Source organism: Sarcophilus harrisii, chromosome 6 (assembly GCF_902635505.1).
Source record: "Sarcophilus harrisii chromosome 6, mSarHar1.11, whole genome shotgun sequence".
In the NCBI taxonomy this organism is placed as follows: Eukaryota; Metazoa; Chordata; class Mammalia; order Dasyuromorphia; family Dasyuridae; genus Sarcophilus; species Sarcophilus harrisii.
This window is the reverse complement of record NC_045431.1, coordinates 177,163,718-177,178,964: the sequence shown is the minus strand read 5'-3', so window position 1 is coordinate 177,178,964 and position 15,247 is coordinate 177,163,718. Positions and strand designations below refer to the sequence as shown.

Genomic DNA, 15,247 nt, shown 5'->3' with positions numbered 1-15,247 from the left:
GGTATCCAGCCTTTCTGTGCGTACAACCCCTATCTCCAGGATCTGAAAGCCTCTGTGTGCCTCCCCACACTGAACTCACCCTGGATTCTAGCCGACCTTTTGGCTGGGCCCTCGAGGGATGATGAAGAGATGCAGGGAAAGAAAGAGTCCGGCCAGGTCGGGATTTAGAACCAGGAGAAGGAAGGAAGTCAAAGAGCTGTCACTAACGGTTCAATGGAGGCTTAAGTGTCCACAGAAAGGCCCTAGGGATTGGGGCTGTTTCAATGTTTGGACTCATGCCTCGGAGAAAGATGCAGCTGACACTATGGGGCAGGGAGAAGGGAGCTAAGAGGCTCTAAGTCAGACATGGATCCAAAAGGACCTTGGGCAGAATTTCACAAGATGTGAATGCATCTGCAGCCCAGCGCAGCCCCTCCTGTGTGACGGAGTGACCTTGGCTGCCTCAAAGGAAGTGTCCGGGGCTAACGAGAGCTCCCCAGAGCTGCTCACCCCCTCAGCTGGCGCTCTAGGCCCAGGTCTGGGCAGCCATGAAAGCAAGTCCTCCAGAAGGGCAATCAGGATGGTTAAGGGCTCCCAGGCCGCATGCTCGGGGAGGACTGAGTGAAAGAGCCACGGGTAGGAAATGAAGACCACAAGGGGCTGTGGAAGCCAGACCCCAAGGACAATGGGGGGAAGACCCAGAGACAAAGTAAGGCACTAAAGGGTGGCGGGCTCCCTGTCGCTGGAGTAAGAGGGCAGGCTGGCCTGCTCTTGTTGGGGATCTTGTAGATAAGGGGGTTCCTAGCTAGGGATGTTCTTGACTTCTCAGCAATTCTACCTGTATCCCCTCTATTTTAGTTTCCAAAGCATCAAGTGCAAATTCCTCTAGCATGTGGTAGCTTCTAAAATACTGAAAAAAGTAGAGGGGCTCCTCTTCCCCTTGCCATTTCCCCACTCCGCCTCACCCTAAAGAGGTCATATTACCTAGAGGGATCTGTGACACATCTGCAATCCCCTTCAATTCTTCCTCAAAGGGCCAGGGAAGGTTGCCAAGCATGCTGGCCTGGAATTCAGAAAGAGACATCATCAGATCATGCTTCCTGTTGTTTTCTCCACATAAAATACAGAGATGAGTTTTCATTTTAAAGGGAAACTTTGAGAAAAGTAGAGTTTTTCCCATCAAGCACAGAAATCACAGACTGTTCCTGTGTAGGGGGAAATACTGAACATTCAGCAGTTTGAAAAGCTATGTTTTACAGAGCTGAAAAAGACCTTCTACAATATCTAGGCCATCCTTCTCATTTTACAGATGAGAAAATTGAGACCCAGACAAAGTAATCTGTACAAACACCAATAAATAAGTTGAATGTGTGTGTATGTGTATTCAGGTTATATATTTCATATATATATAAAACATGTGTGTGTGTGTACACACACACACACACACACACATATTCAGATTATACATTCTACAGGTAGACAATGTTCAGTGGTTGATTTATTTTTTTCCCAAATTGTTGGTTAATTTCTCCCTAATCTTATAGTTTTTGTATTTTTGAAATATGCATGTGATTTTTTTTTTAGTGAATCTGTTTTAGATAGTGAAAATCAAAATATCTAAGAATTGAACTTTCTAAAATTTTCTTTAAACTTTTCCTATATTTAACCTTTAAAAAAAATCTAGGGGCAGCTAAGGGGTACAGCCCTGAAGTCAGGAGGACTCGAGTTCAAATTTGGCCTCAGACACTTAACATTTCCTAGCTGTGTGACCTTGGTCAAGTGACTTAATCCCAACAGTCTCAGCAAAAAAAAAAAAAAAAATCATTTTGCTGTAGTTTTCTGTATGTGTCGGGCATTATAGGTGTGTTATACGTAAGAGTCTTGGTTTGAAGACAACTGATATTTATAGAGGGTTATTATCATTAAGACCTGTAATTAAAATTGACATTTTTGTTAGACTTAAATAAAAGAAAAACTTTTAAAAGGCCAAAAATAAAAAAAGCACACAAAAAAAGTTTTCTTAGAAATATTGGTTTTTGATTGGAAATGGAGGGATGCCCATCAACCTGGGAATGGCTGAATAAGGTATGAATGTAATGGAATACTATTGTGCTACAAGAAATGATGAGCAGACTGATTTCAGAAAAGCCTGAAAAGACTTGGATGAACTGATGCTGAGAAAAGTGAGCAAGAGATCATTGTATGTAGTAACAGTAAGATTATGCAATGATCAATGATGACAGACTAAGCTCTCCTGAGCAATGCAGTCATTAAAAACAATTTCAAAAGATAATTCCATAGTGGAAACTGCTATTCACTTCAGAGAAAGAAATGATTGAATCTGAATGCAGATCAAAGCATACTATTTTCACTTTCCTTGTTTTTTGGTGTCTTTTTCTTTTGTTCTCTTTCTCATTTCACAACAGGACTAATGTGGAAATATGCGTATAACTTATATCAGATTGTTTGCCATCTTAGGGAGGGGAGACAGAGCGCAGGAAAAGTTTGGAGCTCAAAATCTTATAAATAATGAACACTGAAAATTATATTTACATGTAATTGGAAACAAAATAAAACATAATTTACATAAAAATAAACAAACAAATAAAGATTTGTTTTAGTGCTTTGGTCTTGAATTTTAGAATGGAACAGCTCCAAAGTTTCTTTCATAATCAGGGATAAAAATTGTGAGAAAGTACAGAGGAAGCTTGAGGAGGGGATATAATGATGGGGACAATCTACTGGGGAAGGAGGTGAGGAGAGGGTTGAGCTGGCCTAGAGACAGGGACATAAGCAGGGGAAATTTTTCTTCATCAGACACAGAAAGGAAGGAGAGATGAGGAGCAAAGAGGGGAATAAAAGTCTCTCCCCCAATGGTCTGGTTTCTCAGGCCAGAAAGAGGTGAGGAGATACCCTGGGATGCTTGAGGAGAGAAGGGAAAGTCTGGAATAGCCACTGTGAGGAGTAAGGGAAGGATGTTGTATGGAGGGCATCAGATACCATTATCACTGGCCCTGCGTGGCACATTAGGATAACCTTCTGCTTTACTTAGCGGCCCATGAGCAAGAGTGGATGAGCAGGTGCGAGCAAGCAAAGGCTAAGGTCTGATAAGGCAGCAGGGGCACAGGTCAGGGGAGGTGGGGCAGAGAAGGGCAAAAGATCCCAGAGCAAATGGAATGGATGGAACCACAGGACTTAGCCTGAGGACAGAGTAAAAGGCAGGTGGGGTCACACAGCCTGGGGCCCAAATACTGAGGGATGGATGGAGAGCCCGGGGGACCAGGAAGACTGTGCTTGCCAAGACTTCTCCATCATGGAGTGAAAGCCTCATCAGTGTTGGGCAACTGGGGGTAGAATAGGGGGAAGGGGAGAGATACACATATGTACAAACATATGGGTTATTGTGGATAATAAAAATTCTTACCAAGCGTTCATCCACCATCTTCATGACTTTTCCACTAGGAAAGAAAGCATTCACCACATCCTTCACATTCTGCACAATAGTACGGAGCTGGGATGACAAACATACGCACCAATCAGGAAGGAGGAGGCAAAAGTCATAGCGTGCCGACGTCAGAAATATTCATGGCCCCCGGGACACAAGTCAATGAGAAGACCAGCCCAGAGCGGAGGGGCTCTGCCCCCAAGTCTGGCGGCTCTTGCTCTGCACTGTATCACATTAAATTACATTTCGTAGCTGCAGATGACTTCTGCTAATGGACAAGCTCTTGGCAACCTGACTAGGTCTTTCAAATTCCATTTCATGGAGAATTTTTCTTTCTTTTCTCCCAACACAAAACACAAGCAGAGAAGGCAGAGGGCCAGTCAGACAGCCAGAACCCACCCAGCTGGTCTTGGGAAGAGTCCTTGAGGGAACCCAGTCTTTGTTTGCTGGGTGCCTCACACAGTGTAAAAGACTGGGAGGGAAACCCAAGGGAAAGGCTGAACCCAGACAGAAATACTTAGGAGCCCCTAACATCGGCCAAGGGCTGCTGGTTCCCCAAAGCCCCATAGTTCTTTTATTTGATCCTCGGACTCAGCAGGTAGGGTGGGCAGACTGGGCACTAAAGGCCATTGATAGGGGAGCTGAGAAAACAGGAGATCATACAAGTGAAGAGACCCCTCCCAAAAGAACAGTTCCCAAGGGGGCAGAACTCTACCTTGACCCAGGGGGCCTGTAGCTTCAAGGGAAGTCCCCAATCTCCTGTGCTCTAGACCTAGGAGCCCCAAACAAGTCAGAGCATTTGGCTTTCTGAGGGGGGCACAGGCTCAGTAGTCCCAAGCTGTCCCCTGCTTTTTACACAGTATAACTGAGATCCCAGGAAGGGGATCCCACAGGTCATAAGCACCAAAGCCAGGCAAATCAAGTGTTCTTTCCACTAGGCCTCCTGGGGCCCAAGGCTCCACTACAAAGTCCTCCTTGTGCCCTTTCTTCTGCACAGCCTCTCCCTCTTCTGAAGTCTCTTAGCCCTCTCTAGGCAAAGCTAGTTAGCACCTAATGCTGTAATAATGGCAAAGGAAAGGCGATTTACTCCTCAACAAGAGACAGCTGGGCGTCTCTTGCCAAGTCCAAGGCCAGAAGCAGAACCTCCAGAAGCCTGATTTAAAACATCAGATCAAGGAGCAGGAAACAAGGGAACTATGCCTCCTGCCCCAATAGTCTTCAACTGTTTAATAAAGAAGCCAATGCAATGTTACATTTTGTTAAAAAAGTCATGGATGACTTGGTTAAGAAGTGTGGGAGTTTCTCTCGTACCGCTGGTGCCATGTCTGTGATGACCTTGTGCCATCGCTTGTACGGGGGCAAGTCGAGATTGATGGTGTACCCGGGGACCGGGCCGTGGTACCTGCAATGAGAACATGCCAGTTACTCACCCCGCCGAGGCATCCTCCCTGGCGGAAGATCACAGCCCTCCGTCAGAGGCCCCCCCCCCCCTCCCCACACAAATACAGGCCAGACCCCAAGTGACGCTGGGTAACTCGGGAAGGCATCCGGAAGGGTCCGGGTCGGAGGCAGTGACCCGGGGCTGGGCAGAGAAGGACGTGAGGGCCTGTCCTAGCATGGAGCCAAGACAGGAGGAGGAGAATCTGGAAATGGTGAGGACGAGAGACTAGCACGAGCATGTTGTGGAAGCAGAACAGACAAGACTTAGAACCTGCCCAGGAACGGCAGGCAGGGAGAGCGAGGAGAGGAAGTCTCCATGGCGGTGACCTTGCAGAGCCAGGGAAACATGGGTCACTCTGGAAATGACTTCATTGTGAAGGGTGCTGGGTTGGGAGGGTCAAATGATGATGAGCTCCCTGGGGGATGTACTGATTCTGGGATCTCTGGTGGACAGGACGGGTCTCAGGAGAGAAGCTAGTGCTGGATATAGACCTTGAGAGTCAGTTTCACAGAGATGATTTCTGGACCAATGGGACTTTATGGAGTTACCATGTGTAAAATATATAGAGAAGAGCCAAAATGGCAGATCAGATAAAGCAAACCAGCAGAACGCTCCCACATTCCCCTCTACACAAAAGAACCTCAAATAAAATTCTATAATGGCAGAGCCAACAAAATGTGGAGGTGAGATGTTTTTCCAATCCAAGGTAACTCAGGAGGTCAGCAAGAAAAGTTTGTGGAATTGGGGTGTCGTTACAGGATATAAACTGGATAATTTTCATTACATTAAATTTAAGTTTTTATAGGAACAAAATGAATGCAAACAAGATTAAAAGAAAAGCAAGAATCTGAGAGAAAATTTTTACAGCAAGTTTCTCTTATAAAAGCCTTATTCCTCAACTACAAGAGAAGTGAGTTAAATTTATAAGAATATGAGTCATTAAAAACCATTACATTGAATTCCCAATCCCTATATTTATGCACACCTGCATTTTTGATTTCCTTCACAAGCTAATTGTACAATAATTCAGAGTCTGATTCTTTTTGTACAGCAAAATAATGTTTTGGTCATGTATACTTATTGTGTATCTAAGTTATATTTTAATATATTTAACATCTACTGGTCATCCTGCCATTTAGGGGAGGGGGTGGGGGGGGTAAGAGGTGAAAAATTGGAACAAGAGGTTTGGCAATTGTTAATGCTGTAAAGTTACCCATGTATATATCCTGTAAATAAAAGGCTATTAAATAAAAAAAAAAAAAAAAAAAAAGAATATGAGTCATTCCCCAATTCATCAATGTTTGTATATGAAGAGGCAGTTTTCAAAAGAAATCAAAACTATCTAAAGTTTTTTAAATAATCTAAATTACTATTAATTTGAGAAAGATAAATTGAAACAATCTTAAGGTATTACTTCATACTTCTCAGATTGGTCAATTATGGCAAGAAGAAAAATAATAAATGTGGAGGGGATATGGGAAAATTGAGATACTAATATACCATTGGTGGAGTTAGAAATTGATCCAATCAGTCCAGAGAATAATTTGGAATCATGCCCAATAGGCTATAAACCTATGCATACACTACCCTTTGATCCAACAATACCACTGCTAGGTCTGTACCCAAAAGGGATCAAAGAAAAAGGAAAAGAACGTATATGTATAGAAGTATTTAAAACTTTTGTTTTTGTGGTGGCAAAGAATTAGAAATTAAGAGGATGTGCATCAACTGGGAATAGTTGAACAAGTTGTGGTATATCATTGTGATGCAATATTATTGTGCTATAAGAAATGAGGGGCAGGATTGTTATGGGCCAGAACTCTGAACTTGAAACAAGGATTCTTACAAGGTACTAAGTGGAATTCATAAAGACAATGGTTATTTAGTTTAGCCTGATTAATAATTCTAAATTCAGTAGGATTAATTTAATCTTACAACAAACAATGGTTTCTTAGCGATATGATTGGTTTATATTCAGTGTAGAGCATATAAGCTGAGAGCCTCAGCCAGGTTCATTCAGATTCAGAGTTAGAGAAGAGAGGCAGAGAGCCAGAGAAGACAAGCTAACTGGAGGCTGAAGCACAAACCCTTGGACTAAGATTCATTCATCCCACTTCACAACATCCTGGTGGCAGGCTTTTCTGCATTTCTCCACTGAGACCAAGGCCGGTCTGAAAGGCTCTCCAGAAAGCTGCCCAGCCCCAGGATGGAGAAAATAAAGAATCCAGACGTTAACGCCTGCCTGTTCTTGTGGTGATTACTGAACTGAAATGAAGGCTGCTCCCAAAGACCCCCAGAGACCCCAGAAAACCGAACAGAGATTATTACACAGGATGGTTTCAGAAAAATCTGGGAAGACATATGAATTCATGCAAAGTGAAGTAAGCAGGCCAGAAAAATACTAGACCTAGTATTTTATACAATAATCAACTGTGAATGACTGAGCTCTTCCCAACAATACAATGAACCAAGACAATTCCAAAAGACTTGTGATGAAAAATGCTATTCGCCTCCATAGAAAAAATGGATGAAGTCTGAAAACAGATCAAAACATACTTTTAAAACTATTTTTTCTTTTTGCTTGGTTTTTTTTTTTTGTTTGTTTGTGCTTTCTTTTGCAACATGGTTATGTGAAAATGTTTTACATGACTACAAATGTATATAATCTATATCAAAGTACTTGCCTTCTCAAAGAAGGGGTTGGGTGGGGAGGGAAGGAGATAATGTGAAACTCAAAATTTAAAAAAAGTTGTTAAAAAAAATTTTACGTGTAATTGAAAACTATTTAATCAAATAAAAAATATACTAGAAAAAACAATAAAATATATGAAACTATAAAAACTAACTAAATAAAATAATGAGAGAAATAAACAACTAGAGAAATATTAATTGCTCATGAGTAGACTGAGCCAATATAATAAAAATGATAATCCTACTTAAATTAATTTACTCATTCAGTGTCATGCCAATTAAACTAACACTTTTTTTATAAAATTAGAAAAGAATAAGAATTCATGTGGAAGAAAAAATATAAAAATTTTCAAGAGAATCAATGAAAAAAATTATATATATATATATAAAAGAAGGCAGCCTAGCAGTAACAGATCCTTAAACTATATTATAAAGAACTAATCATTAAAACAATCTGGTACTGGCTAAGAAATAGAATGTTGCAACCCAGTATTTTTGTTGCTGTTAGCTTGCTTTTTGTTTTTTTCTCATGTTTTCCCCTTTTTTGTTCTGATTTTTCTTGTGCAGCATGATAATTGTGGAAATACGTATAGAAGAATTACACATGTTTAACATAATAGGAGTGGGGAGAAACAATTTGGAACGCAAGGTTTTGCAAGGATAAATGTTGAAACCTATGCATATATTGAAAATAAAAAGCTTAAAAAATAAAAAAGGAAAAAAAAACATAAAAATAAATAAAACTAAAAGAAAGAAAAAAAGAAATACAGTGATAGATCAGTAGAATAGATTAGGTCAAATACACAGTAATAAACAACCATAGTAATCTAATGTTTGATAAATCCATGGGTCCAAGCTCTGGGGGTAAGAAGTCACTGACAAAAATTTCTGGGAAAACTGGAAAGCAGTTTGGGAGAAATTAGATATAGATGAACATTTCACAGCATATACACTGAGATAAGGTTAAAATGGTACATGATCTCTTGTTCATTTTATGTTTAGATTTAGCTACATCTGAGAGAGGTAAAATTGAAGTCCCCCACTAGTATAGTTTCATTTATTTCTTCCTGTAATTTATTCAACTTTTCCTTCAAGAATCTGAATGCTATTCCATTTGGTGAATACATATTCAATACTGATATTAATTCATTGTATATGGCCAGCTTCTTAAACTGTACATCACGACACCATATGGGGTGTCATAACTAATGTGGCAGTCATAAAATTATAATTAACCTCCTTTAATCAGATCTGTTTTTAGTTTTGCTTTATCTGACATTATGATCGCTGTGTTTTTTTTTCCCCCACTTTGGCTAAAATACAATATATTCTGCTCTAGCCCCTTATTTTTAACTTTATAATATCTGTCTACAGTATTTCAAGTGTTTCATATAAACAACATATTGTTAGATTCTGGTTTCCAATTCCTTCTGCTATCCACTTCTGTTCATGCCATTCACAGAGTTTTAACTATAAAATGTGTGTTTTGTTCTTATTTTCTTATATTTCCTTTCTCTCCCTCTATAGCTCATTCCCATACCTAACCTATATACTTTATCCTAACTCCCACTGGTCTACACAGCCTTCTATGCCCCACCTTTTTCTGCTCCTTCACCCTCTTATTTTTTTATAGATTTTGGAGGGTATTATACTCTTCTGAATGTATAAGTATTATTCCCTCTTTAACTTGTTTCCAATGTGAGCAGGTTTCAGAATTACCCTTCCCTCCCCCCCACCCCATGTCTTCAGAATCGGTTCTTGCTCTCACACTTGTATAGTATACAATTACTGGTTTTGCCTTTTCCTACAGTTTTGCTTTTTAGTCACATCATTACCAGCTCTATTCCAATCTTTCTTTTAGACTACCCAATTACTAATGGCAATCTTACACATAAGGTTTACATTTCCATGTATAAAACACAGTTTTTCTTTATTGAAACCCTTGAAATTAGTCTTTGCATTGGTGCTTATATATTAAATTTTCTATTGAGTTTAGGTTTGTTTGAGACAAAATCCTGAAAATCTGACGGATTCTCTGAATATCCATTTTTTTCTCACTCAATATTGTACTTAATTTTGCTAGATATAAGATTTTTCAGCCACAAAAATGTTTATGACAGCCCTTTTTGTAGTGGCAAGAAACTGGAAGCTAAGTGGATGCCCATCAATTGGAGAATGGCTGAATAAATTATGGTATATGAATGTTATGGAAGATTATTGTTCTATAAGAAATGACCAGCAGGATGATTTCAGAGAGGGACTTGCATGAACTGATGCTGAGTAAAATGAGCAGAACCAGGAGATCATTATATATGGCAACATCAATATTGTATGATGATCAATTCTGATGGGTGTGTTTCTTTCTAACAATTAAGGCCAGTTCCAATCGTCTTGTGATGAAGAGAGCCATCTAAATCCAGAGAGGACTGTGGGAATGGAATGTGGACCACAACATAGCACTTTCCCTTCTTTGTTATTGTTTGCTTGAATTTTATTTTCTTTCTCACTTTTTTCTTTTTTGATCTGATTTTTCTTATGCAGCAAGATAATTGTATAAACATGTATACCTATATTGGATTTATATATATTTTTACCATGTTTAATATATATTGGATTACTTGCCATCTAGGGAAGGGGGTGGGAGAAAAGGAGAGGGAAATTGGAATATAAGGTTTTGCAAGAATCAATGGTAAAAAATTATTCTTGCACGTTTTGAAAATAAAAAGCTTCAATAAAATTTTTTTTAATTAAAAAAAGAAAAAAATGTAAGTTCCCTGCAGATAAGATCTCTTTATTTTGTCTGTATTCCTAGTACAAAGCCAAGTCTCAGTAACTTTGTTGATCCTTAATAAATACTTGTTGACTTTCTTTTCTTTTTTTTTTAATTTTTTTTCTTTAATAGCCTTTTATTTACAGGTTATATGCATGGGTAACTTTACAGAATTAACAATTGCCAAACCTCTTGTTCCAATTTTTCACCTCTTACCCCCCAACCCCTTCCCCAGATGGCAGGATGACCAGTAAATGTTAAATATATTAAAATATAAATTAGATACACAATAAGTATACATAACCAAACTGTTATTTTGCTGTACAAAAAGAATCAGACTCTGAATTATTGTACAATTAGCTTGTGAAGGAAATCAAAAATGCAGGTGGGCAAAAATATAGGGATTGGGAATTCAATGTAATGGTTTTTAGTCATCTCCCAGAGTTCTTTCTCTGGGCGTAGCTGGTTCAGTTCATTACTGCTCCATTGGAAATGATTTGGTTGATCTCATTGCTGAGGATGGCCAGGGCCATCAGAACTGGTCATCATATAGTATTGTTGTTGAAGTATATAATGATCTCCTGGCCCTGTTCATTTTCACTCAGCATCAGTTCGTGTAAGTCTCTCCAGGCCTTTCTGAAATCATCCTGTTGGTCATTTCTTTTATAAAATTATATACATGGGTAACTTTACAGCATTAACAATTGCCAAACCTCTTGTTCCAATTTTTCACCTCTTACCCTCCCCACCCCCTCCCCTAGATGGCAGGATGACCAGTAGATGTTAAATATATTAAAATATAAATTAGATACACAATAAGTATACCTGACCAAAACGTTATTTTGCTGTAGAAAAAGAATCAGACTCTGAAATATTGTACAATTAGCTTGTGAAGGAAATCAAAAATGCAGGTGTGCATAAATATAGGGATTGGGAATTCAATGTAATGGTTTTTAGTCATCTCCCAGAGTTCTTTTTCTGGGCATAGCTAGTTCAGTTCATTACTGCTCCATTAGAAATGATTTGGTTGATCTCGTTGCTGAGGATGGCCAGATCCATCAGAACTGGTCATCATATAGTATTGTTGTTGAAGGATATAATGATCTCCTGGTCCTGCTCATTTCACTCAGCATCAGTTCATGTAAGTCTCTCCAGGCCTTTCTGAAATCATCCTGTTGGTCATTTCTTACAGAACAGTAATATTCCATAATTTTCATATACCACAATTTATTCAACCATTCTCCAACTGATGGACATCCACTCAGTTTCCAGTTTCTAGCCAGTACAAAGAGGGCTGTCATAAAGATTCGTGCACATACAGGTCCCTTTCCCTTCTTTATGATCTCTTTGGGATATAAGCCCAGTAGTAACACTGCTGGATCAAAGGGTATGCACAGTTTGATAACTTTTTGAGCATAGTTCCAAACTACTCTCCAGAATGGTTGGATTCGTTCACAACTCCACCAACAATACATCAATGTCCCAGTTTTCCCGCATCCCCTCCAACAATCATCATTATTTTTTCCTGTCATCTTAGCCAATCTGACAGGTGTATAGTGGTATCTTAGAGTTGTCTTAATTTGCATTTCTCTGATTAAAAATGACTTGGAGCATCTTTTCATATCACTAGAAATAGTTTCAATTTTTTCATCTGAGAATTGTCTGTTCATATCCTTTGACCATTTTTCAATGGGAGAATGGCTTGATTTTTTATAAATTAGAGTTAATTCTCTATATATTTTGGAAATGAGGCCTTTATCAGAACCTTTGACTGTAAAAATATTTTCCCAGTTTATTGCTTCCCTTCTAATCTTGTCTGCAGTAGTTTTGTTTGTACAAAAACTTTTCAGTTTGGTGTAGTCGAAATTTTCTATTTTGTGATCAGTAATGATCTCTAGTTCTTCTTTGGTCATAAATTCCTTCCCCTTCCACAGGTCTGAGAGGTAAACTATCCTGTGTTCCTCTAATTTAACAATTTCATTCTTTATGCCTAGGTCATGAACCCATTTTGACCTTATCTTGGTATACGGTGTTAAGTGTGGATCAATGCCTAGTTTCTGCCATATTAGTTTCCAATTTTCCCAGCAATTTTTGTACTTGTTGACTTTCAAAAAAAAAAAAAAACATATTCAGCCACCACTCTTAATTCTTTTGGTTGTTGACATATAGTATTCCAGTATCTGTGGTCTTTTATTGTAGCTGCTGCTAAGTCTTGTGAAATTCTGATTTTAGCTCTGGCATATTCGAATTGTTTTTTGTTATTTATGTTTGTGAAATTTTCTCTTTGATCTATGGGTTTTGAAATTTAGCAATAATGTTCCTGTATGTTTTCCTTGTAAGATCTCTTTCAGGTGATGATCACCTAGTTTTTTTTTTTTTTTTTTCTATCTCTTCTGGACACTTTAAAAAAATTTCTTGTATAATTGTGGCAAACTTCTTTTTTTGGTCATAGCTTTCTGATAGCCCAATTATTCTTATGTTTTTTCTTCTTGATCTATTCTCCAGATCTGTTATTTTTCTTATGAGATGTCTCACATTCTTTTCTATTTTTTCATTCTTTCTATTTTGTTTTATTATTTCTTGGTCTCTTATAACTTTCCCTTGACCAAGCCGTTGGATGGGGTCACAAGGTCAGAAGATTGTCTGTCTGTCGACATGGATGGGAGGAACACGAGTGCAGCCCAACTGAAAAGTAACGATGGTCTGCACAAAGGCGGGGGTGGTTGTCCTTCGTTCTCCAAGAGGACCAAAATGACATCGCTGTGTTAGAGTCGAGTTACCGGGTGTCCGACTGTGGCTCAGACCAACACGAGCTCGGAATGCTCTGCCATAGCTGGGCACAAATTAATCTATGAGCATTGCGGTGGCTTCCCTAGCTTTGCACATCTCACATTTCTTCTAATTCAATTCTGCTTTGCTTTTCCCATCACCTTGTGAGCCTTTGCCCTGAGTGAGTTCTCCACAAATGTCTTGACAAGTGCACATTTGACCTTTGAACAATGGGGCTGGGCCCTCTGCAGGAGAGCTGGGACGCCCGGCGGTTTAGCTTGAGAAAGGACCCTGGGGTCTGGTCTCTGCCAGAGGATCTTCCTAAGAGAATTCTGATGGAAGCGGTTCTGTTTCCTGGCACGGGCTGGCGGACTGGCAGGTCCCACGTGTACACAACAATGAGCTCGGCACAATGGCTCTGTGTCCTTCAGTTTGGGGGCCAGTCTAATCCCCCTCCTCCCCCACTTTCCTCCAGAGCCTCCCCAGTCCTGAGCTAGCTCTGGCACTGTGCCTGTCAGCCTCATTATCAGTGTGGACAAGCATGGAATCAAAGCCAGCCACCTCACTGATTCTCCAAGCTGAAGAGGCTGCAAGCCAGAACTGGGGGTGGGGGTATTTGCAGATGAGGATGCACTCACTGCAGCCCCAAGCTGAGGTGCAACAAAGCGCAGACGGGTCCTCTGCGGCTGGTGCCGATTCTGGCCTGACAACGAACACCGAGAAAGCACAGGCGCTCCCTCAGCCAGCACCAATGGTCCCTGTGTGGAACCATCAGTGACACAAGCTAGGCAAGCTCTCTTCCCTCGGTTACACCAAGTTGTTAGTTCTGAGCAGAGACGGGGCATGTGTGAGAGAGACTGCGAAGAGAAGACATGAATCTGGACGTGGCGGGGGCGGGGGTGAGGAGTGGAAGGTGACATCTACGCTGTAAGCATAATGTTGCCAGTGACAGGGGGAAGCTGGAAAGGAGGAGGAGGGAAGAGGGCTGAGTTTGAGATGTCCCAAGAGGCAGATGGTGATCTGGGGCTGCAGGTCAGGAGAAAGCCTGGGGACCTAGCCCTGGACTTGGCCTGAGAGCAGGGAGCACTCCCCGGGAGGAGGAGCAGTCATCTGTACCTGAAGCCGGCTGACCCATCTGGTTGATAAACTCTAAACAAATTACAGCGGAGGCCATTGCAACACTGGGTGATAAAAATTGTAGGTCAGAGTGGATTTACCGAGACAGGATGGGATTAAACCATGAATTGAAACATGGGGATGGAGCCTTGGGAAACCAAGAGACATGACAAGGATGAGGAAATAGGGAAGGGACTGAGAAGGAGCGGTCAGACGAGGGGAAAGCATTAAGAAAATCTAGAAAAGAGTATCCAGAAGAAGAAGCCGTTGCACACCGCCCAAAGCCGCAGTGAGGTCAGGAAGGATGAACACTGGAAAAGGCCTTCTCTGAGAGGCCTTGCAGAAGGCACCTGGACCTGCTGCACCAGGAGGGGAGAGATGGGGAGAGGTCCTCAGCTGGGAGCTGGGCTGAGGGAGGGCGCAGGAAGCCCTGAGGAGGAGGCTTAGAATGGTCATCGTGGAGAGCAGGCTGATGGAAAGGGAGTGCCTCCCCAACAGTAGGGCCCAGGGAAGGTTACCCCACACAAGCTGGGAAGGGACCCAGATATGCTGCTTTCATAACTTTCTCCAGCCTCATTGGGCAGCAGATGGTCGATGCAAAGTCAGTAGGTGCTGGGAGAGACCCAAAGCCCAGAGGGCAGGACAGGACCCCCGACGGGAAGAGGAGCACCAAGCTGGTCGGGATGGGGAAAAGGGAGGGAAGGTGGCTGTGCAGAGGTGACCGACTAGGAAAAAACTGAGAGGTCACGGGACCAAAATCGAGGCAGTGACAAAGAGCAGGTCTGGGGGCCACAGGCAGACAGAGATGGAGTGATAAAGAGCAGTGAGCCCCACCGTCGGAGCCTGCCATGCCCATGTTTGTGCCTGGTTTCTCGGAGTCGTGTCCAGTTACCTGAGCCTGATTCTTTCGCCTTCTCCCTCCTGCCCAAGCTCACACACTCTCTCTGGGCTTTCTCCTCAGCCCTTACTCTCCTCCCCTGCCCTGTTCTGACACACCACACTCCCAGATGGACACTGCCATCTTGCCGGAGAGGTA

General features: G+C 41.3%; 1 protein-coding gene across 2 annotated transcripts in view; it reads right to left on the bottom strand.

The window, feature by feature from the left end:
• The window catches only part of ASAH1 (N-acylsphingosine amidohydrolase 1), a 39,784-nt gene that overhangs the window by 7,309 nt on the left and 17,228 nt on the right, over positions 1-15,247 (bottom strand). For both annotated transcript variants that reach the window (XM_031943839.1, XM_031943840.1), the window contains exons 3-5: positions 4,736-4,826; positions 3,404-3,490; positions 964-1,042 (exon numbers count right to left, since the gene is read on the bottom strand). In XM_031943839.1, the coding sequence (XP_031799699.1) occupies positions 964-1,042; positions 3,404-3,490; positions 4,736-4,826 (257 nt within the window). The remainder of the gene's footprint in view (positions 1-963; positions 1,043-3,403; positions 3,491-4,735; positions 4,827-15,247) is intronic.